The 23,188-nt window shown below is 43.7% G+C and overlaps 2 protein-coding genes across 2 annotated transcripts; one reads left to right on the forward strand and one right to left on the reverse strand.

Annotated features, from left to right (window-relative positions):
• Positions 1 to 1,387: 1,387 nt before the first annotated feature.
• On the reverse strand, positions 1,388 to 5,132 carry LOC130179009 (midnolin-like). Its single transcript, XM_056391705.1, has 7 exons — positions 4,704 to 5,132; positions 4,490 to 4,577; positions 4,326 to 4,388; positions 2,906 to 3,487; positions 2,635 to 2,740; positions 2,204 to 2,449; positions 1,388 to 2,083 (listed from the first exon to the last, which is right to left on the reverse strand). Exons 1-7 carry the CDS (start codon positions 4,931 to 4,933, stop codon positions 1,911 to 1,913), a joined length of 1,488 nt encoding a protein of 495 aa, XP_056247680.1. The 5' UTR covers positions 4,934 to 5,132; the 3' UTR covers positions 1,388 to 1,910.
• A 4,327-nt stretch (positions 5,133 to 9,459) lies between these two features.
• On the forward strand, positions 9,460 to 22,902 carry LOC130178481 (voltage-dependent calcium channel beta subunit-associated regulatory protein). Its single transcript, XM_056390780.1, has 11 exons — positions 9,460 to 10,057; positions 10,323 to 10,509; positions 13,561 to 13,632; positions 16,204 to 16,349; positions 16,556 to 16,617; positions 16,735 to 16,897; positions 16,984 to 17,164; positions 17,265 to 17,405; positions 17,934 to 18,132; positions 18,267 to 18,462; positions 18,546 to 22,902. Exons 3-11 carry the CDS (start codon positions 13,585 to 13,587, stop codon positions 20,446 to 20,448), a joined length of 3,039 nt encoding a protein of 1,012 aa, XP_056246755.1. The 5' UTR covers positions 9,460 to 10,057; positions 10,323 to 10,509; positions 13,561 to 13,584; the 3' UTR covers positions 20,449 to 22,902.
• The last annotated feature ends 286 nt before the right edge of the window (positions 22,903 to 23,188 follow it).

Here is a 23,188-nt window from a genome sequence, read left to right on the forward strand (position 1 = left end):
CTGCAGACCACAGCCACCTAAAATGACATTATGCTGCATTTTTGAACTGTGCTGTTCATTGTTTTATAGCTGAATAAATAAACATAACCCTCGATGAAAAGAGCAGGCCATGTGGTTTCCAGAGGAGACTGAAGAGGAGGAGGCTGGTAGGTTTTATGTGGATCTCTTGGTTTAATCTCTCTCTGTATTTCAACAGCGAAGACAGGTGCAGCGCTCCTTCTCAACTCACCTAGTCACTGTGCTGTGGTGGGAGGCACTTTTAAATCCCCTTTAAAAAGGATCCTCATGAGTCATCAGTGTCATAGAAAAGTGCAAAAGTTCAGCTGAGGAAGGGAAGGTATTCAGGTTGGCTGCACATCACTGCTGCTCACATTCTGCTTCCTGGGGTTAAATATGAAGGAGAAACAGTGGTTTAGTGTGGACAGCAGTGGTTCTAGATCTTTCTGGCTTGTAAGAAACAAAATCTTCACAAGGCTGATGATGTCACTGGGTCTCTTTTGTGCTCCAAGTGTCAACGACAGTCGTTTGCATGACTGTCGTTGGTGGAAGGTTGGTTTCGACTTCGTTAGTGCTCTATTGTGTTATAACGACAGTCGTTGGAGTCACTTGCCACTTACACTTACACAAATAATCAAGTCCAGTTGTTTTTTCGATTTAAAACTCCTTTAGGGTAAATTAACAGATGCTACCACTGGGCTCAGACACCAGCTCTGGTTTCTGAGGGGCTTTAGGAACTCAACAGTTTCCCCAGTTTCCAAATAATAAAATTACATAAAACTTGCCCCTCAGTGACTTAAATATTGTTACCATTTGCTTCAGTTTTTTTGTGTGTGTGTGTGTGTGTGTGTGTGTGTAATCATTTCTCATTTCGTAATGAGAGCATAGAATAAAAAGGTCGGGGAATCGTGCTGAAGTGGCTAAAGCAAGGCATACTACTGTCGACTGTCCAGTAAGGCTCTCTCGTGTGTTTGTGTTTGCAGTGGACAGCTTCCTCATGCTTGAAGGTGTGGATCTCTTTGAATTAATAAAAGATGAACAAAATACTTAAACAATTGTTATGAGATCAGCTGCTTGGGATTTTCTTTTATCCACAGGAGCAGCCAAAGTGTATGAGATGAAGATTGACGGTGACAAACTATTTAACTCTGTAAAAACCCAGAACAGAGTGCTGTGTACCTGGGGCGCAGTGAATCAAAAAGCATGTTATGAATAGAGATATGCCGGCTGTAAAATTTGGATCAGTTCTTTGTACCAAACTGAGCAATGCAGCCTGTGAGAGACCTGAGAGCCTTTCTCCTTATAACCAGGTGCCAAATACTGTGTGAGCATATTTACATGTGTAAAACGACCCATCATACCTAAATGAAGCTGTAGCAGATACGGTATGTCCAGGTTTTTCCATTTTTTCCTTTATTCTTTGCATATTTTCTCCTTCTTTGTGTTTACATCTTACTATTGCATAAGTGAAACATCCTCTGCACAGATCAGAACATAGACTTTACATTCAAGACATGTATAGTTAAGGCATTGAATACATAAACAAACAAATACAGTAAGAGGTCTTTGTACAAAACACCAAGACGTATAACATGAAAACAGACACTGGAATCTTTTGTGACATATGCTACATAGCAATGAGAGCCACTGTCACAGAAAGATGGACTTAGATGGAATAACATGCTTAGTGCAATGACAACCACAGGAATTAGAGTCCTCAGATCTTACATTCTCCAGAAAATGGCAACAAATCGTCTCCCTCTCGGATCCCTTCAGCGGGCCCAGAGTGCACTCCGCTGTTACTTCACCTGTTCCACAGAGGTGGTTGATTCTGGTTTCCATCATGGTTCCTTCTATTCTTCAGGGAAGCTGCCACCGCTGTCACAGTGAGTGGATCTTCTCTGATCAGGAGGCTAGGGACGATGGTGACGATGTTGGTACGGGTGAGACGTTTGTGAGAGGTGTGAGCTCCTGCGAGTCCGCCTGCGAAGGCGCCGCTGATGCATCAAAAACTGGAGGCGCTCGAGCTTACACTGCAAGGTTTGATCCTCCTCTGTGGATGAGCGGAGGGGGTGAGTCTCCTCACCTACAGGAGGGAAAAGAAATAACAAAAGGTTAGCTATTCTATGCATTCTACGGATTTATTCCTCCTGTGTGCATGTGACCAGTTGTCACTGTTTACAAAATAAAATCTGCTCAAGCTGACCTGAAGCTTTACTGAAATGCTCTGCCCTCTGGGTCACTGGTGGTTTGCTTCTTGCTTTGCTGGGCTCCTCTGCTGCAACCACTGGGCTGACTGGAAGGTTTAAAGCAGGACAGTGTTGAGGAAGGGTGGGTGGTGCCCCCTGGTGGGAGTAGGCAGCTCTGAGGAGGTCATTGAGAATCTGGAGAATGATGGCGATGCCACGTCGAGGGTGACTGATGCTGTTCTGACTGTGAGGAGCCAAAGTGCCTGATGGGATAAGAAGGGAGAGAGAGGGAGAGGGAGAGAGAGAGAGAGAGCGAGCGCATGAGGTGGATGAAAAAGGACTGGTACAAAGTGACACAGTTGAGCTCTAACTGAGCTGCCATTGTTTCTCATTGTGTTATGTTTTCGTCCTCAAGCCACTGCTGTTCACACACTGAGGAAAGACTTACCAGAGAAAGTCCCGGAGAAGATGCCCGGAGAGTGGCTCACAAAGCTTTCTATGACTGCTCCCGGCTGCTTGCACAGCTCTGCAGTGGGTGCAGCATGAACATTACTCTGTGAAAATAAGAGGGAAAAATGTATCTCCTGTTTACACCGTCCATAATGAGGAATACATTTAGGAGAACTATTAAATACTGAACTTTTTACCGGCTTGTTATGTTACTTATACATGCTAATAAAAATGTAGTGGTGAAACCATAGAGAATATGTAAGACTAACCTTTTCGAAGGTTGAGGCTGGTACTGGACTCGGGGGTCCAGGACTGGAGCCGGCGGGAGCAGGTGAACAGACTGGTGTGGCTGCTTGTAGTGGACAGCTGGGGTGTGGACAGCCAGAGGGCAAAGACGTGGTTGAAAGAACAGGGGGAGGTGTGTGTATAGGGTGACAGGTTTGAGGTAGAGATGAGTGGTGATGATGGGTAACAGCAGGGACAGTGCTGGATGAGTGGGGGGTGGGAGGTGTTGAGCTAAAGGAAGTTCTGGGTCTTTGAGGGTCAAGTTGGATCGGGGATGTAGAGTCAGCATTGTCTGGGGAAGGGATGGAGGTTTGGGAAGCAGGGAGTGAGGTAGTGGAGCCCGCGGTGCTGGTAGAAGAGCAGGCTGAGGCCGAGCCAGGGTGGCTCACACTGCCAGCTGTCGGCAGGCCAGTCTGAAGCTCGCTGCTGCTCCGGACTCTCACATCACCATCCTGCTGCAGCTCCTTCACATCCTGCGCAGACAGCTGGAGCTGCACATACATCATGTGAGCACCGATTCCCAGGTTAATGGTCAGAGGTGAGTGCCCAGACAGGAACTCACTGATCTGCAGGGTTGTCAGGAAAGAAACACTTCAGGTTTTCAGATAATTCTTGTGATTTCAGTCTTGGGATGATCTGGCAACACCTGCGGTTACTGGTGGCAACAGCAAGTGTGGTTTAATACTGTAGCAGACACTAACTGAGCAGTTACTATGTCAAAAAAAAGATTAGCTGCTAGTGCGTCTGTTTACAGTGCAGCCAAACAATCAGGATTGTTTTATTAAAAGAGAAAGTCATCATGAATGTAGTGGATTACATGCATGCATGGTTGTGTGTGAATTCTTTTCCATTAACAATTAAAACTATGCTCCTATATATAGAGATAATTAGAGAATGGCTATTGTAGAAAAAACTGCAGACCATAAATAGTGTCATACATGGGTTGTGATTTCATTAAAATAAACTTCAGGCCACAGCACTTTGTTTTTCCTCACACCTCAAGTGAAGTGTGTGTGTGTGTGTGTGTGTGTGTGTGTGAATGACATGGTGCAATAAAGTTTGCATAATAGAGGGTTGCATGATTTTCTTAAGAAGTTTCCTTCACCCAAAATATCTGAATTATACATTTGCCATTGTCCAGTGAGAACCATGTAACTCAAACTTCGGTCATTTTGAATTTTTCAGATAAGATGAAGTGCATTGTCACAAAGCGGAACCTTTTTTTATGAATTCATGTAAGTAAATATTTTGGAAATATTTCCCATATGTCCCACAAAATATGTGGAAAACACACACCAGTGCATAGTTAGACTTCTTAAAGGACAATACTGTTTCCTCATACTCATTCATGAATTCAAACGGTCTATTTGAAGAATACAGTTAATAAGACTATTAAGCTCTCACCTGAACTTCTGTTAAACTTTCCAAAACGTCCATCACAGTCCTCTCAGCTCTGGCAGTCGAGCACTGTGGCAATAAAAACAACAGGAATAGTGAAGTCTGATTCCGTACGGAAATATTAGTAAGTACTACTTAGCAAGTATAAGATATTAATTTGATTTACTTACCACTAAACCAGCTTCTATGACAGGGACCAGAGTCAGTTTGCTGCCATCTGCTACACCCAGGTCCGTCAGTTTTCCAGCAGTCAGCTGCCTAATTCAGAAATCATATCCAAGTCCCTCAGTGCAATAAAAACACATTCACATCAGGCTAGTTAAGCTGAACTGACTTAATGATTTACCAAAGTGCACAGCATGCAGTATCTACAAACCAGCTCACCTGTCTCTATGCAGGAGCAGGATTCTGTCTGTTTGCAGTCTGAGTTTTTGGGAGATCCGTGTCCTCAGTCCCTCCACAGTCTCTACTCGGGGGACAGTGAGCTCCACCGGGCTGCCGGTGGTCGAGGTGATGGACAAACGCATGGTGGACTGAGCGGTGGCGATTCCAACCCCGCAGCCTGCCGACCGGGCCGGGGTGAAGCTAAAGAGATCCCGCTGCTGCTGCTCCATTCAGCTGCCTGTGAAATGTCCGAATTAAAATCAGACTCTGGTCGCTAGAATCATTTAAGGCAAGACGTGACAGTAATTTTTTTTTCTTAGTATCGATCCTCATTCCTCAGAGGACAGTGTGAAGCATCTTCGGATGTTTAAAAATGAAGGTTACAGGACGGTTTATCCACTACAGACTGTGGCGGTTCCTCTTTCTGGCCGTGGCAGACGCAGCTCTACTCCACCGAGCGTAAAACACCCAAGCGTCTCAGGGTAGGCCACGCCCATCCGTGCACCCAGCCAATCAGCGAGAACCTCAAGAACAGTCAGCCTGTACTGTCCAATCAAAACGCTTGTTTTCTCGCATGGCTCCACCCTGTTTTGTGCCTCACTCACCATTCATAAATGATGCAATCTGCACAGCACCACACAACATTTTGTACTGCATGTCATCATGTCAAAATGTCTGTCTCATTTCTCAATCAAATGACTCAACTGTAATTTGTATGATTTTAAATACCTGGTGATTATTCTCATTATTCAAAGCTTACCTCGAGGCAAATAAACATTTCTGCACTAATGTCTTTGACCTATTGACTCATACTCTCCATCAGAAACACATCTACTGAGATTGTACCTCCTGTGGTGATCATAGCATCCTATTGCACAGCAGGGGTTTTTCTGCCATGACACACACTTCATGTGTAAAAGAAAAATCCCAGGCCGTGTGTCATTATAATATTAATGACTAACTCATTCGTAGGCCTATTTGTGTGGCCTAAAAACACGGTATTGCCTACTTTAAATTGTGAAGCCTGAACCTACTGATGATAAAACCAGTATACACACAACTGGAGCTGCCTATCATCCACAGTACAAGGACAAAGCATAACAGCTCTTTAGTTGATTCAGCTTGAAAAGTTGAAATGTCTCCAAAAAAATTTTCTATTTCATAATTTTTATTAAGCAATGTACCGATTATAAAGCCATTAGAGAAAAATGTGTGATTCTGGGACATTTTAAGCTGTGAAAATGTTCTGAAAATGTAAAATGAAAAAGCGCTTGTAGCCTTACACATTGATTTCCAGCTACACAGATGTACACAGGAGTTGCACAGGAGTGCAAGTGCATTTTATTTATACAGCCCTCAAAATCACAAATTTGAATTCTTAAATAAGTTTCACATTTTTTATTTAAATCAGGTTAGAATAAAAATCTTTGTATATAAAGATCATTTAAAGAATTTTCTCAATCCTTTTCAAGGTTGCATGGGTGTTGAAGCCTTTGCCAGTATGCACTGGGTTGAAGGCAGGGAAACACCCTGACCAGTCCTTCACACATACACATGTATGGGTGCTGTATAACCTCACTGTTCAGCCAGTGGGAGGAGATGCTCACAGAAAGACTCTGCAGTCCTTTTTGCATTCTGCAGTCTTTCACATTCTCTGCTGTTTAGTATTCGTGTCCCACCTCAGGTCCACAGCAGGGTCTGCACCAGCTGCACCTGTCACATGATGCGTGGAGGAGATGACCAGCTTGGAGTAAAGTGACGTAGGAAGCAGGAGAGGGCAGAGAAATGCAGCTAATATGTGTCTCCTCACGCCAGCTAAAAATAGCTGCACCCACAACACCCCCGCTTTATCCAGCCTGCGTCACTCCACTCCCATATCACCTTCCTCTCTTCTTCACCTCACCCCCACACTCACTCCTCTCCACACTCTCCTAAATGCAGACATGCAGTGTTTACCTCATTGTGTCTCTTCTGCCTGAAAACAATCAGCCTGTGCAGCATGTGAGAAAAACATTTATTTAAAACACCTATTTTTTGTGTTTGTGTTTGTTCTGTGTTTCCCATGTTTCACTACAGTATATTCATCTCTGTTTATTTTGATATGCTTCATAATTATATGATCTACAAACATGAAAGACAACCCTGAGGATACTGTCACATGTAGACACAGAAAATGACATTTAAAATCTTGGCCTCATTAGAATTCAAAAGGAATCCCACACTGATCCTTTCCTGGTCTTTTCTCCTTTTAAGTATCTGGAGGAACTCTATGTCCCAGTGAGATTTTGATGGCAATCCTTCCCTCCCTGAGTCCGCCCTCCCACCCCCATCCCTAACATTTCCATGGCAGCGTGTCACTCCGACGTTTCACTGAGACTGGCGAGAAGGGAGAGGTTGCTGCTTTACATTCTTCAGGCCTTGCCGAGAACAATTCCACAGGATGTCCTGCTCTCCAGAGCATGCACAGACGCAGCTCTGACGTCAACCATCCAGCAACACACACACACACTTACACACACACACACAGACACACACATATATACACACTGCGTTCATACTCTCCTCCACATTCCTCCCACCCCTACACGGCCTCTCCTGGCATCATTTCCCAGATGTTTCAATCCCCTGGTATGTTACACCTTGGAGTAACAGGAATTTTAGAGATAAAAACATTTGCAATGAGGAATCTGTCCTAAATATTTCAACAAGAATCCCACTGATAGACTGAGAAAACATCAAATGGCTGTCGGGTTGTCTATAAATACAGACAAACAGATGGAGGAAAGTATTTATGGCTCTTGAATGATCTTAAATGCATCAGTTTATCTCCTTAATTGGGATGAAAATCTGAATTAATCACTGAATCTAATGCATTTCTAATCATTATCTTTAACTCATCCGTCTGTTTTATCCATCCGCTGTAAAGAACAGCAAGCCCCAAAATATTATTTAATTATTTAAATGTTTATTTTTATCCGGACAAGTATGCAGCATGGACCAGTGCCACATACCACTGTATAATGGCCTAACGCTCATCAGTTGGGCCTTTGCACATACACAAAGATACACACAAAGAAAGCAGAAAAAGCAGTGTACCATAAAACTCAATGACGAGCACCAGATCAGACCTTTCATGTCTTCATTACTGATCCATATTTAAAAGTTGTTTCAGCTTGAGTTTAGAGTGATCTCAGTCAGGATCAGTGGGTAAGTTACTCCACATACCGATCCTCTGAACAGAGAAAGTGGTTTGTACAGAAGGAAGGTTTACAAAAGGGCAACTTACAATTCCCCACATAGACACAGAGTTACTGCAGTAGAAACCCTTTCACCATGTCACTGAATGTTTTCAGGTGAGTTAGGATTTTATGAATGAGTTTCGTATGACCAGTAGTTTCACCAGTAGTGAGTGAGTTGACTGACTTTATTATTTTTCTCTACTTGTACTACTGTTTTACTGTGTTTTAACACTTTGACACCTGACATGCAAAAAGAGGTTGAACATCTCTGATGTTGCAGGGTTATAGGAGCTTTGCCTTTATGTATTACACCTAAAATAATCATACATAATAAATATATTCGTATAATTAAACGTATACATTTGCACGTAAAAAGCAGAAAGCTGTAAAGTCTGTGCCCGGAGTGGTCACATTTTTCCCCTCTAAACTGTATAAACAAGTCCCAAGTCCTTGACAGCCATATGCTGTGTTTATGTCTCAGATGTTTGAGGACAACTCTCAGAAAGTGGGAAAGGGACTGGACGTCTAAAAATGTCCTGGTACATTACCTGTGAAGACATGAAAGTTTACACATGGCATATGGGACACGGTCACATTCCTGAAACAGTGACACTTCCGTCCTCCAGCAGACTTTATAATGCTGGAGTAAACACATGTAGGTCATTTTGGTTTGGCTCTGAACTGAAGCAAATCACTGCTCCTGTGTGCTGTTATTTCTGTCACTCAACCAGCTGTTCTTTGAGCCAGTTTGCTGAAGTTTTTTTGGAGGGAAGTTTTTTTGTGCTCTAACATGAAACAGGTTCTTCAGATGTCTAACTAAGTTTGCTGCTTCAGAGTCACCATCCTCCCGCTTTCTGTTATCATACAGGCACAGATTAGACCTCCTGCCACTTCGCTGCTGAGGCATTTTCTATTTGTGCAAAGCCTTCACTTTCTACATCACAGGGGAGTGCACACTGCAGAGGGTATGACTGCAAGAAGCATTTCAGATTAGAGTGTGTGGCCAAAGACTTAAACTCTGGACTAACACTCCTACAAAGGTGGGCCACATCGGCCATATTGAACGTCATTAGCAGAATATATCTGCATTTAATCAACAATTTGACATTTAGTCAACTTGAGACAAAAACAGAACATCAGTGAGCTTAGATTATCTGTGTCTCTCTGATAACACTTATGATGCTCACAATGCACAACAATGTTGTGACATATGTTACCTTTATCAAAAAAATTACAGCTCCTGCTAGTTGAATACTGCACGTGGCCATATTGAGATTCTGATTAGGTCTATATTTCAATTAGTTGTGCAGTCCTAGTACCGGGCTTACACACCAACATGGGCCACAACAGTGTTTGAGTGACTTGAAAGTTTTAGTTCTTTCTGAGTCAGGGAAGAACCTGTTAGATTCTCTAGATCATTCACTATGAATTAGATTTTGTTTTCTCTGAAGTCTGGTGTATGTTGTTTGACATTGGCCTTGATGAAGGTTTGTGCTCTCTGAATGTCCCTCTTGATAGAAAAGACGTCGAACTGAATTATAGAGAAGTTAAACTTTACTTTATTCAGCTGGAGGGTCCTCTGCGGGTCTTGTCGTGGGCCCCTGAAGGTCTGGACTGAAAAAAACTTTTCCAAGAATAACTTCCATTTTGAGTGTTTCAGACTGAAAACTACAGAGCAACGCCTCCACCGGGTGGTGAGACGAGAGATTACAAAAACGTCAACAGCATCCATCTGTCTTCGTGCATCTTCCCTGGCACCGAGGAAAGACTCGAAGGCTGAAACACTGTAGAAATGAAAAATATTCAAATACAAATTTGATCTGTTCACTTCGATTCTAATAATAACCTGACAACCAATCAATCGCCCTGTCTGCAGCTGCCATTCATGAGCCACCGCTGTGAATGAGGACGGGGTTTCTCCTCCATTTCACATCACCACCATCATCATCGTCATCATCGTCAGTGGTGGTCACGTGGTGCGTCGGGAGCGGGCGGTGGGTGTGTCTAATCGCGTGTGGTTTCATTCATAACTACAGTCTTTATTTGAAGCTCGGATTAAAGTATGCAGACGGGGCAGGCTGCCTGTGCACCGCTACCAACGGAGTCTACAGCCGGGTGAGTCCGACCTCTGTCCAGCTCACACCAGGACCAGTTCTTGGACCTACAGGCGTGCTCACGGTGTAATGTGGTACTATTTCATTATGTAAGATGTGGGGATAGGTGACACAGCCGGCTCTAAAACAAAAAAAATGTGAAAAAAAATCGCAGCATCTAATTTAGTGAGACATGTTTGATGCGCAGGGGCCACGGCGGAGCCAGCGTGCCCGGCACATGAATGCTCAGGCTCTTGCGTGACTTTATGGTGATTTATTCCCCGCAGGCTGAGAGCAGACGACGCAGAGATGTGGGACAGCCCTGATCCGCGGGTTTTCGGAGGAGAGGAGAAGATGATGCTTCTGCTGCTGATGCTGAGGCTGCTGCTGCTGAGCGCCGCCGGCTGCAGCGGGTCCCAGTAGTCAGTCTGCACAGCGCGGAGGGAAGCTGCTCCAACACCGTCTGCATTGACCGTAAGATACAGCACATCTGGAGCACATCAACATCCAGTCACACGTCAGGGTTTATACCTTCATAAACCCCGTTAGCATCAATACAACGATGGAATGAACTAGTTGGATGTCCATCTGTCCGTCTGCGTGGTGTATGTGGTGAGAGCGGGAGATGGAGATGATGGTGCGAGGATGTAACATGTCATCAGACCCTGGAAACTAAAGAGAGAGTGCGCGCACACACGCGCGCGCACACACGCACACACGCGCACACGCGCGCACGCACACACACACACACACACACACACACACACGCTTTGGATTTATATTTTCTCTACCAGTCGGGGTCAGTGTTTTCAGGTTCTTACCCTCAATATTTACTCACAAATCAAATGGTGGTGAAACTCTAAGGTCACCACTGTTAATTATACTCTTAGGATTAGATACCGATTTCCAGTGAAAACCATGAGGAAGAACATTAATAATGATAATAATAATAATAATGATTATTATTATTATATTGATAATAATGTAGTGTACAACTTAAAATCTGTTCAAAAAGAGACAAAAAAATAACTTACTATAAATGAATGGCATGAATAAATGACTTCTAATTATGTAATAAATACATAGCTTGCAGGGCTACATATACAATACTTTTTAAGTAGTTATAACAATATAACAAACAAAATAAACTATTCTGAAAGGCAATTTATGAAGCTCTTGTTCTCAAAATCAGCATTATGATGACTTAACCTCTTAACATACACTTCCCTGTTTTTATCTCTCTTTCTATCCTTAAGTAGGGTGAAGAATCATCTTATTCTACGCTGTCTGACAACATATTGTGTAGCTTATTATGTGTGAAACATTTAAACCCAAAACTCTGTGTTGGCTGCACCACTTCATCAAATGGAAAATTATTTCTACCAGAACTAGACTACCAGATCTTTTTTTGTAAACATCAGGATGTCAATGTAAAATAAAGTTCTATGTGGATTTGAACAATAGGCATGACTGACCCACCATGGGGTAACATATTAAACATAGCCTATTATAGTACATATACATGAAATGCATAAAGGGAGCCAGTGTTGCTGAGTTTTGACTGGCATTATTCACTGCAGGTTCAGCAGATGAGCAGTGAATTAGTTTGACTGACATAATGTGCCGAGGTGGAGATTCATAGTCTGTCCAGATTTTAAGAAACAAACACAAATAATCTGTTTTTTTCAGGCTGTGATGAGAAAGAAAAAGAAAATGTAAGACTTCCAGCAAAAAAATTTTTTGAATACCTTGTAACGTATAATTTTATTTCATTTTAATGTGAGGCAGCTTACAACCATTTTAACTGTTTGTTATTTAATCAGCAAATAGAAGACGTGCCGAGTGGCAGATCTGTCCTGACAAAGACGAGCAAATCACAAAAAAAGAAAGAAAAGAGGAAGAAGAAAAAAAAAGAAGCAGATTCTCTACAAGCACAGTATTTTTTATGCGCCATCCGTAAAACTTGTTAATTAATCTGCTGTTTGCTCTTGTGTTTGGATATGCATGGTCTGAATAAGAGAGAAGCGAAAAGACACACACACACATATACACACACACACACACACACACACACACACACCCATGAGGACAAAATGACCTGCTGACACTGATCATGTGTGAAGCATGACTGAAGATAATTGAATAGAATAAGGATTTAACATGTGCAGTGTGTGTGTGTGTGTGTGTGTGGTTCTCTATTCTATAGTCAGATCATTTTCGCTATTCAGGGCTTTGTCCTCATCATAGTTACCTTGAGCTGTTGAGATATTACATAATGTATGACTCTCACACGGTGAGGGAATGTGTGGCAGCGTTAGGAGCATGTGTAAGGAATGCAATCATGGACTGATGTTACAAAGCTGCACTCTGTGTAAATAACCATGTACTGTCAGCTCTTCCGCTTTTCTCCATCTCTGAATACTGATGACTGTCTCTGTCTGAAATGCGTCTACAGCACAGACGAGGCTTTAATGAAAGGGATTCGTGGTTATTGCGCTGTAAGAGTCCATCTTGTGGAGAAGACAGTAAATCTCATTGGAGTTTAATGCACAGCATTCAGCCCAGACAGCAGTTAGGTTTACATCACGCCAGTGTGTTAAAGGGACATTACACCAGTTTTATACAGATCATTTTCCTCATTGTGTGCACTTATGTTTGGGCTGTGAAAACAGATGTGTGATGTTTTCTCTGACTTTCAAGGTAGCTTTCTAAACTCTGAGAAAAAAGAACCCTTGCAATGTAGTCAGGGTTATCTTTGCTTGGGATAGGACACGACAAAATTGCAACAGAAAATTTACAATTATCCTTAATTTTGCTTAAATAGTAACATTTAGAGATGGTGCCAGAATAAGCCATAAAAAGAACATCCATGAGTAATTTGTCTGAAATTGTAGAACATGAATTCCTTGAACACTAGTGGTTTTCTTCTGGTAAAGGGGAATGTGAACACACATGTACAGTATGAGCTGTGGTGACACCACATGTTTTATGTTTTTTCATATGTGAGGACAATATGTTGCTTCATTTTGTAACTAAGGGATGTCACATGATATCCATGTGAATATCACCCTATATAGAATTATATCCATACACACACAAGGAATTTAAAGGAGAAAGTTGGTAGTTTTCTATATTTTTGTAATTGTCAACAAACTCCATGAAAGAAGAAAAGACCAATACCAACCATCTGTTTGTCTGTCAGTCAATACTTTACAATTTCTTTCTCTGTGCTTTTCAGCCCGGACATAATTCCTTAGAAAATAAAAATCTATTTAATTTTGGGCACTGTAGTTTTTTTCTTTTTAAACTCAAACTGGGGTAAACGGCTTATTTATTGGGGACTATTTTCAGTTGTGGATTAATACACATTTTGTGCTCTTGGCTGATAATAAACTACATTTCCCATGTTTGTTTATTGTACTGAAAGAAAATTACATCATGTGTAACGGTGAAGCTCACTCATGTGTTTTTCTTCTCAAAAGAGCAGCTCTGTCTGACTGTCTTCACTTTCTTCATCCTCTGCAGGGTTCACTCACGCTGACCTGGACCATGAGCAATGATTTGCCTGTTCTGACAAGTCTGACGGAGAACTCCACTGTGAGTACTGCTGCCTCCACCCCTCCCACTCTGCCCGACACCATCAGCACATACTGTCCACACCTTCACATTGGCTTGTGTCTGTAGTCTGGTGAACGACAGTTCTTCCCCGATGCTTTTACGAGTCAAGTCCAAAAAAAAAAAAGTAAAATAGAAAGACAAGCTGAGTTAACGCCACAGTGTTCCAGTAGCTGGTTTTATATCCCAGGTGGACCAGTAGTGGAGGATCTGTATCCAAAGAGGATCTGACTCAAAACCAGGACTGCGTGTGCTGCTGGCTTTGTGTGCCATGCAGCCCCTGGAGGACAGGATGGGATATCTGAGCCAGCAGCAGTGATTATCTGACAGTTAAAGCTGTCTGTGCGCAGGGAGAATTGACTGTTGTTCAAATCTACTGAGTGTGTTAGAAACATGGCCCGAAGACTGGAGAGAGGCTTCGCCGCTCCAGCTGATTGATTGCGTTGTTTCTTCCTGTTTGGCTGAGCTTGTAAAAACAGCAGATTTCATTAAGCTACAGATGCTCTGACAAATTCTGTGTGTGACGCACACGTGCGTGCAACTGTGGGTGTTTCAAGGTGTGCGTGTTGCTATCATGCTGTGATGGCGCTGTTAGTCTCACACAGACACATACATACAGATTTAAACATATTATATTATATCTCCCCATAGGCTTCAACTGAATGTAGGACACTGCCGCATCTCATGAATGTAAATATGTACTCTATAAGTGACGTGGTGCTCACTTTCACATGTTCTGGCCTGAAGCAGGTTTGAGGTTGAATGACACACAATCGTCATCCTCCTCTGGTTTTATAAGCAGGAACACGACAGCTCCCTGTGTTCGGCAGCACTCTCTCCTCCGTGTAGCGACTTGCTGCTGTTAGATTGAGCCTGGGATTGAAGTTGAAACAGACTGATCGATGCTTTGTCTTACGGAAGTACGTTTACAGTGAAAGCAGAGTCATCATAAAACCAGCTGTTTTTGCTCTTTCTCACACACACCCTCTGCTTTCTAATGCACCTTTTTCTCTGCTATTTCTTCTCCCTCCATCTCCTCTGCATGTCTGCTACAGCTGGGATGGATGGTAGCCGAATTGTTAGAAACTCAGAACCATACAATGTACATGTTATTGACACATTGGCAGATTAATTGATGATAATCGTTAGTTTCAGTGTGTTTACATCCATTTGGGTTCTTTAGCTGCTGCTCCCGCTAAGGTCAACATCATCTACAGGTTGGTCTGTGCTCCTTGAGGAGCTCCTCCACTCCATGGTTTTCCTCCGAAGCAGCGCACAACGACAATTGTTCATATTTTCATAAATTAACACTAAATGTTGCAATAAATTAATATTCCATTTGTGACAGAGAAAATAGCTCAATCATTCTCACCATCTTTCGATGCTAACATCGGAAGAAGAGCCAGGAAAGTCTGGTGTGGGGATTGCTCATGTGCGTCTGCATCCTCCTCCTCCTCCTCCTCCTCCTCCCATTTCCATTTTTAGCCTGTGGAGGCCTCATTTCCCCCTCATTGAGAAGAGCTGGGAAATTGAATTAAGGGTCTCGCTGACGTTTCGATTAGCATCCCCAGGCTCACTCAGCCAAGACTGAGAGTATTAATCAGAGAGAGCAGAGAAGACAGCAGTTGTGTTGTCTCTATGTGTGTGTGTGTGTGTGTGTGTGTGTGTGTGTGTGTGTGTGTGTGTGTGTGTGTGTGTGTGTGTGTGTGTGTGTGTGTGAGCAGGCAGGATGTATGATGTGTGTGTGGATAAGAATCACTGTGAGGAGGAAAGGACTTAAGAGAGTCTTTCAGTATTAATTCCACTCCTTATTAAATATTACAGCGCTCAGCTGACACCGTAATGCGACAAAGAGATTCTTCATTGGTACGAAGCTCAAAGGGAAAAGAATCAATTACTGTCCCGACAAAACATGACAACAGAGATATGTACGCTTCCCCCTTATTGTGCCATTAGTGAGTGAGTTATGAGCTCCAGCTATGGCTTCTGAATGAAAGCGATGGAAATTAAATTGATGTTGTGCAACTCAAACAGTAACAGAGAACTGTGAGCAGCAGGTTGTAATATTTGTCGTGACACTGTTGATATTTATTGTCAATATGTGAATTTTAAATTCTATTCTTCTCAGCGAGGAAATGCTTCCTACTTTTATGTTGTGTCTCATGATGCATGGGGAGTTAGGTGGATGTTGTGGTTGTAAGGCTTGGTGAGGTGGGGAAAGGGTTTTAGGATCATTATACAGATTATTTTCCCTCCTCTTTTTTGAGGGTGGGATAAAACAAACAAAAGTACACAAGCACACAAGTTAATATTAACTCTTCATTTGTCCCATTCAAACCTGGCAACTTGTCAAATTTACATTTTCTCTACTCTACCTCCAGCTCTGTTGCTCTGTGTCTGTTTGCTAATATGTTGGTAATTAATTTATATGGTGAGAAATAACATGTCAGTGTTGTGTTCATATATTGTTGTGCTGCCCCCAAGTAGCGCAGTCCTTGACCAAATGTAGCACTGCTGGGGTCCTAACCTCTCTTCCTGGTTGCACCCCGGCAGGATGTGCCGGTGTCGACGGGCCAGGTGGAGAACTATGTGCTGCTGTTGGTGCTGCTGAGTGTTTTTGCCGGGGGGACGCTGGTCCTGCTCTCCCTGCTGCTCCTCTTCTGTCACCGCTGCTGCATGGGTGGACGCCGCTACTCCAGGTGGGTGCTGCCTACCGAGCGACACGCTGCGTGGGACTGGCAGGCCTGGTTCGTCTGCAAACACACGGGGATTACAGGAGTCAACGGGATTATGACAGCAGTGGATTAAAGCTCTTATGAATATGAAACTGAAAGCTGTGATGTGACGGGGCATTTTTTGTTTCTGTGAAAGAGCACAAAGGGTAAAACTAATTTCCCTCTTTCAGAGCCAGCGATGACCCTGAGAAGACAAACACCACTTATGCTGAGGATTCTCAGCCCACCCAAGGTCAGAGCTGTGTATTTCTTTAAATTCATATAGGATTTATATGTATTCTGGTCCACTGTCGTCACTAACTCCATTATTTCTCTCCTTCGGTTTGTCCTTGCTCTCTCTGTCACTCAGAGATCACCATTCGTCTGGATGAATCAGATGCTCTCTCAGCTTCAAGCTGTCATGATGGAGAGTCAGAACGATTTGTCTCCACTGGGTCTACTGGGCGCAGAGTCTCCTTCAATGAATCTGCACTTTACGAACAGGAGAAGACGACTCAGAACAAAGGACGCAGGTACAGTTTTATCTGTGCTAAAGGCAAATTATTACAGCTTATTTGGTTAAGCTGTTTGATGATTAATGATTTATCCTCCTCTTCAGGTACACTCTGACTGAAGGAGACTTCCACCACCTGAAAAAGGCCCGGTTGACCCACCTTCACCTGCCGCCAGCCCCGTGTGACCTTAAGATCCTCACCATCATGGAGTGTGACTCAGCAGAGAGCAGCACAATCAACATCAGTGAGACTGCAGCTCCGAAACTGCCCCTTACCATCTACCAGGTACAATTAATTTTTAATATGACTTTAATCTAAACATACAAAAACAACAAAAATCAGGTTTGTTTTCTCATCTCTAACATGTGTTGACTTCTCTCTGCAGCCCACTGAGAGAGTCCCTGACTGGATGGGACAGAGCCTCAGTGGAGGTCTGCCAGGAGACCCGCACCACTCCATTGTCCTGGACCAGGGACCCAGACAGGCCTCATCCGCCATGAAAACACAGCACACACGGTCCCAGACAGTGAGTTTCACCTTTTCCCACCTTGTATCAAGAATTAAAAAAGGGAATAATACAGGTCAATACATTTAACCAAGCTAGTGGCACGTCTCCATGGAAGCCAGTGTCAGTCTGTTGGTTGGCTAGTTGACCACTTTGGTCTTGACTTAAATATCTATTTAGTGCTAATTAGCAATTGTTAGCATTCTAACGCACTAAACTAAACTAAGATAGTGAATATGGTAAACTTACTAAACAGCAGCACGTTGGCATGCTGGGAAAATACATTTGCACAGATCGGTTCTTGAGTGTGGACTGATCCACACATGTCACTCATAAACAGAGCTGTGAAAAGCAGCCACCACCGACTCAAAGCTACTGATGCACTGTGACATCGGTCATCACTGCAGCTGAGTGACAATATGACAAACTGTTGTCCCCTGAGGTCTTTGCCTCTGCCCGTCACGATTCATCTCAGCTTGTCTGCCTCAACCCCTCCTAAATGTCTCATCACCTCCCTCTATCCTTCTCTCCCTTCATCTCTCCTGTCAGATGGAGGCTATCGGGGATAGGGGAGAGGCTGAGAGCGAAAGGGGGATGAGAGGAGAGTTGACTCAAGCTCCGGGCCAGACTTCAGTTCTACATTTCTTCTCTAAACTGCGGCGCCATGCCAGTCTGGAGGGGGCAGGGCCTTACTTCAGGAGGTGGAAGTTCGACAGCAGTCACCGGGCTGCCAGTCTGGATGCCAAAGGTTTGGATAAATGTCATAAATGGATGAGTACAATTTGATCTGTGGGTAATATCTAACTGAATTAAAAAAAACTGCATGTGACAAGGTGAAGAACATCTAGTAGACAGCTGTCTTTTTATGTGATTTACTACCAGGATCGCCAAAGAGACGGCCCTTCCAGAGACAGAGAGCAGCAAGTGAAACCACCGATCACACTGATGACGACTCTTTAACTCTCCAAGATGAATCTTTTCCCCACACTCCCATCCTGACCAGTGGCCTCCAGTCCCTCTCTGCAGAGTCTCTGTCTCACCCCGCGACCACACCCACATCTTCAGTCTTCCTCAGCAGGTATAATCCCCTCCTATAACCCATGACTTGCAACATTCATTTACCAGAAATACTGATTAACAGACTGTTCTGCATCTGTGCAGGCTAGAACTGGAGGCCATGGTGGAGGGAGGTGGTGGCAGCAGCACCAGGAGAGAGGAACCCTGTTTGCAAACAGATGACTATCGTGCCCAGAGGCCAGAGGAGGCCACAACCAATGGAACAGGACTCGATAAAGAGATAAAATTCAGTGCAGGTTTAAGATCAGGAGCACTGGGGGTCGAGCCAGAATCAACAGAAGATGATGACTTGTTTGGGGCACAACAAGAAGCTGCCATTCAGGAAAGGTTTGAAGACATGTTAAGGAAAACTAAAGACACAAAGACACAAGGTATGACAGCAGATGTGAGGAAAAAGAATGAGGCAGAGGCAGATGATGGAGAAGATGTGGTGTTGGGAGCTGAGGCCAGGCGAAGGGCTGACTCAGGCTCGTCTCTTTCCTTCATGATTCGCCAGGAGAGCTCGGAGGCCCCTCCCTCCCTGTACAGAGACATCTGGAGCTTGCGAGCCTCTCTGGAGCAATATGCCTCCTCAGATCAGAGCAGCACAGATAGGGAGTCTATCCGCAGTGATGCCGACAGCGTGTCATCCTTAGGCGGCGCAGGAGCTCGCTCCGGCCTGGACAGCTGCTTGTCCCAAGACCTGGATGATGACCCTGAAGGAGAAGGGGAGGGAGAGGTGTCGGATGGAGGAATCAGAGGGGCGTCAGGTGGGGACAGTGAGGTGGGAAGTGGTGCTGGAGGAGAGAATGAGGCAGGTAATCGGAAGCTCCTTCAAATGGACAGTGGCTATGCCTCCATTGAAGCGCCATCCAGGGCCCCTGAGGAGATGCGGCTCTTTGGGACTCCTGGAGCCCCAAGAGGGAAGACGGCATCGGAGAGAAGGTTGTTCTTCACCAGCTCAGGGAGAAAAGGTTCAGTGTGCGAGAGCATCGAGGCCAAGCTGTTTCAGGAGGAGCTGGAGGATGAGATGGCAGACAACACAGGGACAGAGGAGAAAGTCAAGGAGAGATCTCAAACTGGCAACCAGTCTCTTACCCTTCAAGAACCACATCAACTTCTGAAATCCCTTCATCCTCAGAAACCTCCAGATTCACAACCGCAGCTAATGTCTCCGCTCATGAAGTCAATCCCACAACCCTCTAGTCCTCACAGACCTCGCCTCCGCCGCCGTGACTACAGCATCGATGAAAAAACAGATGCTCTTTTCAACGAGTTCCTCCGTCACGACCCCCGGTTCGACCAGCAGGACTCTCCACTGCGCTCCAGGCACCGCTCTAGAGTTCACCTCCGGAAGCAGTGGCAGAGACACAAGCAATACAGCGATCCAGGGTCAGGTACTGGGGGTAGGTACTCCCCATCTTTAGAGAGGCAGAGGTTCACTCCACTGAGAAGGGGTGACAGCGCCGGTTACCCTCTGGACACCCGATATCACAGCACACTCTCACGCATTGCGAGTGCTGCCGACGAAGAAGCGAGTGAGGTTGCAGCTGGCGAGGAGGCGGCCAAAGAGAGCACAGAGAACAAAGACCCGTCAAGTGAAGGAGCTGCCGGGGACGACATTGAAAGTGCAGCCAACAAAACATGTGAAGGCACAGATGCAAAAAAGAGCAGCTGTAGTTGTACAGGGTCAGGGGGAAAGGGCAACGGCTGCCAAGTCTCTCCAAACAAGGACACAGAAAGCACAACTAGCCAGTCTTTGACCACTGTGACTGCAAAAACGAGCCACATGGATCCAAGAGTCGACAACAGGAATAACAACAGTAGTCAAGCTATCTTATCAGAGGTTTCCCTGCAGGCAGAGGACAGCCTGTCGGACAAGCTGGTCGTGTCAGTGGAGGAGAGGCTCTACGGCGGTCTGCGCAGTGCTGAGGAGCTTGGCCAGGGAGGATCGGAGCATGTGCTTACCGTGTCTCACACAGACTCACCTGGCTTCAGTCCCATATAACCCGTTAACAATGCCATTTTTTGTCATCATCAACTTTGTTTCAGATCCACTGCGTGTAGAACACAGACTTGAACAAAATGGTCTACAGCAATTCAAACGTCATCATGTGTTAGATACTGGGTCAGTCTCTGCGTCCTTTCCATTTGGACAAGTCTTCAAAATAAATGCATCATCAAACATATTCTAAAGGACAGAAGCACCTTCTTGACGGCCAGTCTCCTCCAGTGTTTCCATTAAGACCTTAATTTCCACTGTGACACCAGTGTGACATGTGATGCCCCTTTTTATTGGTAACCATTCTTCAAATCAAATGCATTCATTACATTGCATTGAAAATATAGACCCATCTTTAGAAAAATTAAATATTTTCAGACTTTACTGTGAATTTTCAGCATGCTACTGTATGTCCAAACAATGTGTATGTGAATACTGTACAGTTTTAACTTTAAAACAAAAAGCACTTTGATGGGAAGAAAGATAATGATGGAGTTTCTGTCACCCATTCCTCTCATTTTTAAACTATATCCTCCTCAAGTGTCCTTCTTGTCTCAATCACCATGAGGGTACATGTGTATGTGAGAGCTGCTGTGTTTGTATTTGGTGACAGGAAGAATAACACTGATAATGTAAAAAAAACAAAAACAAAAATCATCATCATTTGCATTATGGCTATGTGCTTGCAGCCTTCTCTCTCATTAACACATATCAGTAGATCTGGAGATAGCACATTATATAGTAAAAGTAAAAACAGATGGGATATCCAGAAATTACAGCTAACGCAGTGGTTGAAAGTACGTGCATCAAGAGTTTTTATACTCATATTTCATCTGTTTTTATAGGACCTTTGTTATTAGTCATCTGTCCCTGTTACGTATCATAATTAAGGAGATGGTATCCAGGAGCTTCTGTGGGCTCTGGTGGAGTGTCGTATCACTGCTGGGACTCTGCTGTGGGGGAGACTGACAGATGATACTTAAAAAGACTGACATAGAAGCCTCTCAGGCTTTTACACAGATGGTTCAGTGACAGAGAGTTGAGGCTGTGAAAGTGGAAGTTGAAACTGAACAGCGGTGGCATTTTGCCTGTTCCCAAATGCCAGCAGAATGGAATATACTCACTATGTATTACTAAATAAAAGATACGTCTGGTGATATTTTTATCACTGTCAACAAATCCTATAAAAAGACCAAAACCAACAATGAATTGATCAAACTAAGAAGTGCTGTCTATGTAGCCGAAGTCTAATATAGCTTATTACTTTGTGCCATAGAGCTCGTTTGTTGTCTAAAAACTATTAAAAACGCATCAATGAGCTCCAATAATAAGCTTTACTGGGTGACTAATGAACACGGCCACTTCAATTTGAATGAATCCCACAGACATCGAGGCATGGCGTAAATATGCACTTGAGCACAATGACTCACATTTGACACATTGTTGGTTTCTGTCTTTTCATAGAATTTGTTGACATTACGTACAATATAGAAAATATGAAGTAGTATTCTTTACATGTCAGGGTTAAATCTGGGGTAGAGCTACAGCTTTCTTTACCCAAAAAGCTGCTGATTATTTTCTTGATTATTCAATTAGTCTAAAATTTTTAAAATGGGCTTAAAAATGTCCATCACATTGGTTGAGTCCTTAAATTTCTTCGACAAAAAAAATTTATAAATGAACATCTTGTCCATTAGCTAGCTTTTGGAGAGCTTTCGACTGCACCTCACAGTCTTCATCAGTCTGAGCAAACATTCTCTAAGCAGGACTGTGACCTGTGTGTGATGTTTTTTTGTGTCAAACTACTGTTTTGGAGGTCAAGAAAGAAATTTCAGGTTCAATTCTTGGTGTCTTGTTCAACAAACCAGTGCAAAACCCAACAATATTTAATAAAGCAGAGAGAAGCAGCAAATCCTCGCACTGAAGAACCTACAACCAAAGAATGGTTGGATTTATGATTGATAAATGTTTAATCCATAATAAAAACTGCTGCAGACTAATAGATGAATTCATTGTTGCAGCTAATCCAATCTGGAAATGATTTTAGGGGTTTAAATGTCATGAGAACTCTGAACAGCTTTCTTTCTCTCTTCAAGTATGGATGTAAAGTGTAATTATTTGTTTTGCGTTCATGTCAAATGACCTTGCTGCATGTTATGTGAGATGAAGAATGTCACCTGGGAGACTATGATAGCAGCTTGTTCCTTCTTCTTCCACAGACTTGGGTTTGAGCTGCAGTACATACATGTGTGTATTTTATGAAACTCATGTCTCTGTCCTCATTCATGGTGAACCATCTGCTTTATTATAAAACAGTGCAGAAATGTCAAATGTCTTGCAGCCTTGACAAAGGCCAGACCTTGTGGGACCAACTGAGGCACAACTTCATCTTGAACATTTTTCTTAATAAAAAAAAAAAAGGGGGGGGGGAAATGAGTGACTCCCCCACCCGTGATATTATGCTGTTGTAATGTGATTCATGTAACCTGATGTACTGTGTGAAACTGTCAAAACAGCAGAATCATATCCATGAGAGCTTCAAGTGTGTCCTCACATATTAATCAGACTGCTGTTGTGCAGCCTGTTAACATGAGGTGTCTCTTCATGCTCACCACGTTGCTCCTTGTGCGTGTTGTCGAACGGAGAACCTCTCTGTCGACCTTGCTGACGTGGGAAGTGCTGCTCTCTCCCTCCCTCAGAGTTGTGACTCACCTGATAGATCTCTGATTTATTCCCTGTGAGGAGC

This window comes from Seriola aureovittata, chromosome 12 (genome assembly GCF_021018895.1).
Source record: "Seriola aureovittata isolate HTS-2021-v1 ecotype China chromosome 12, ASM2101889v1, whole genome shotgun sequence".
Taxonomy (NCBI): domain Eukaryota; kingdom Metazoa; phylum Chordata; class Actinopteri; order Carangiformes; family Carangidae; genus Seriola; species Seriola aureovittata.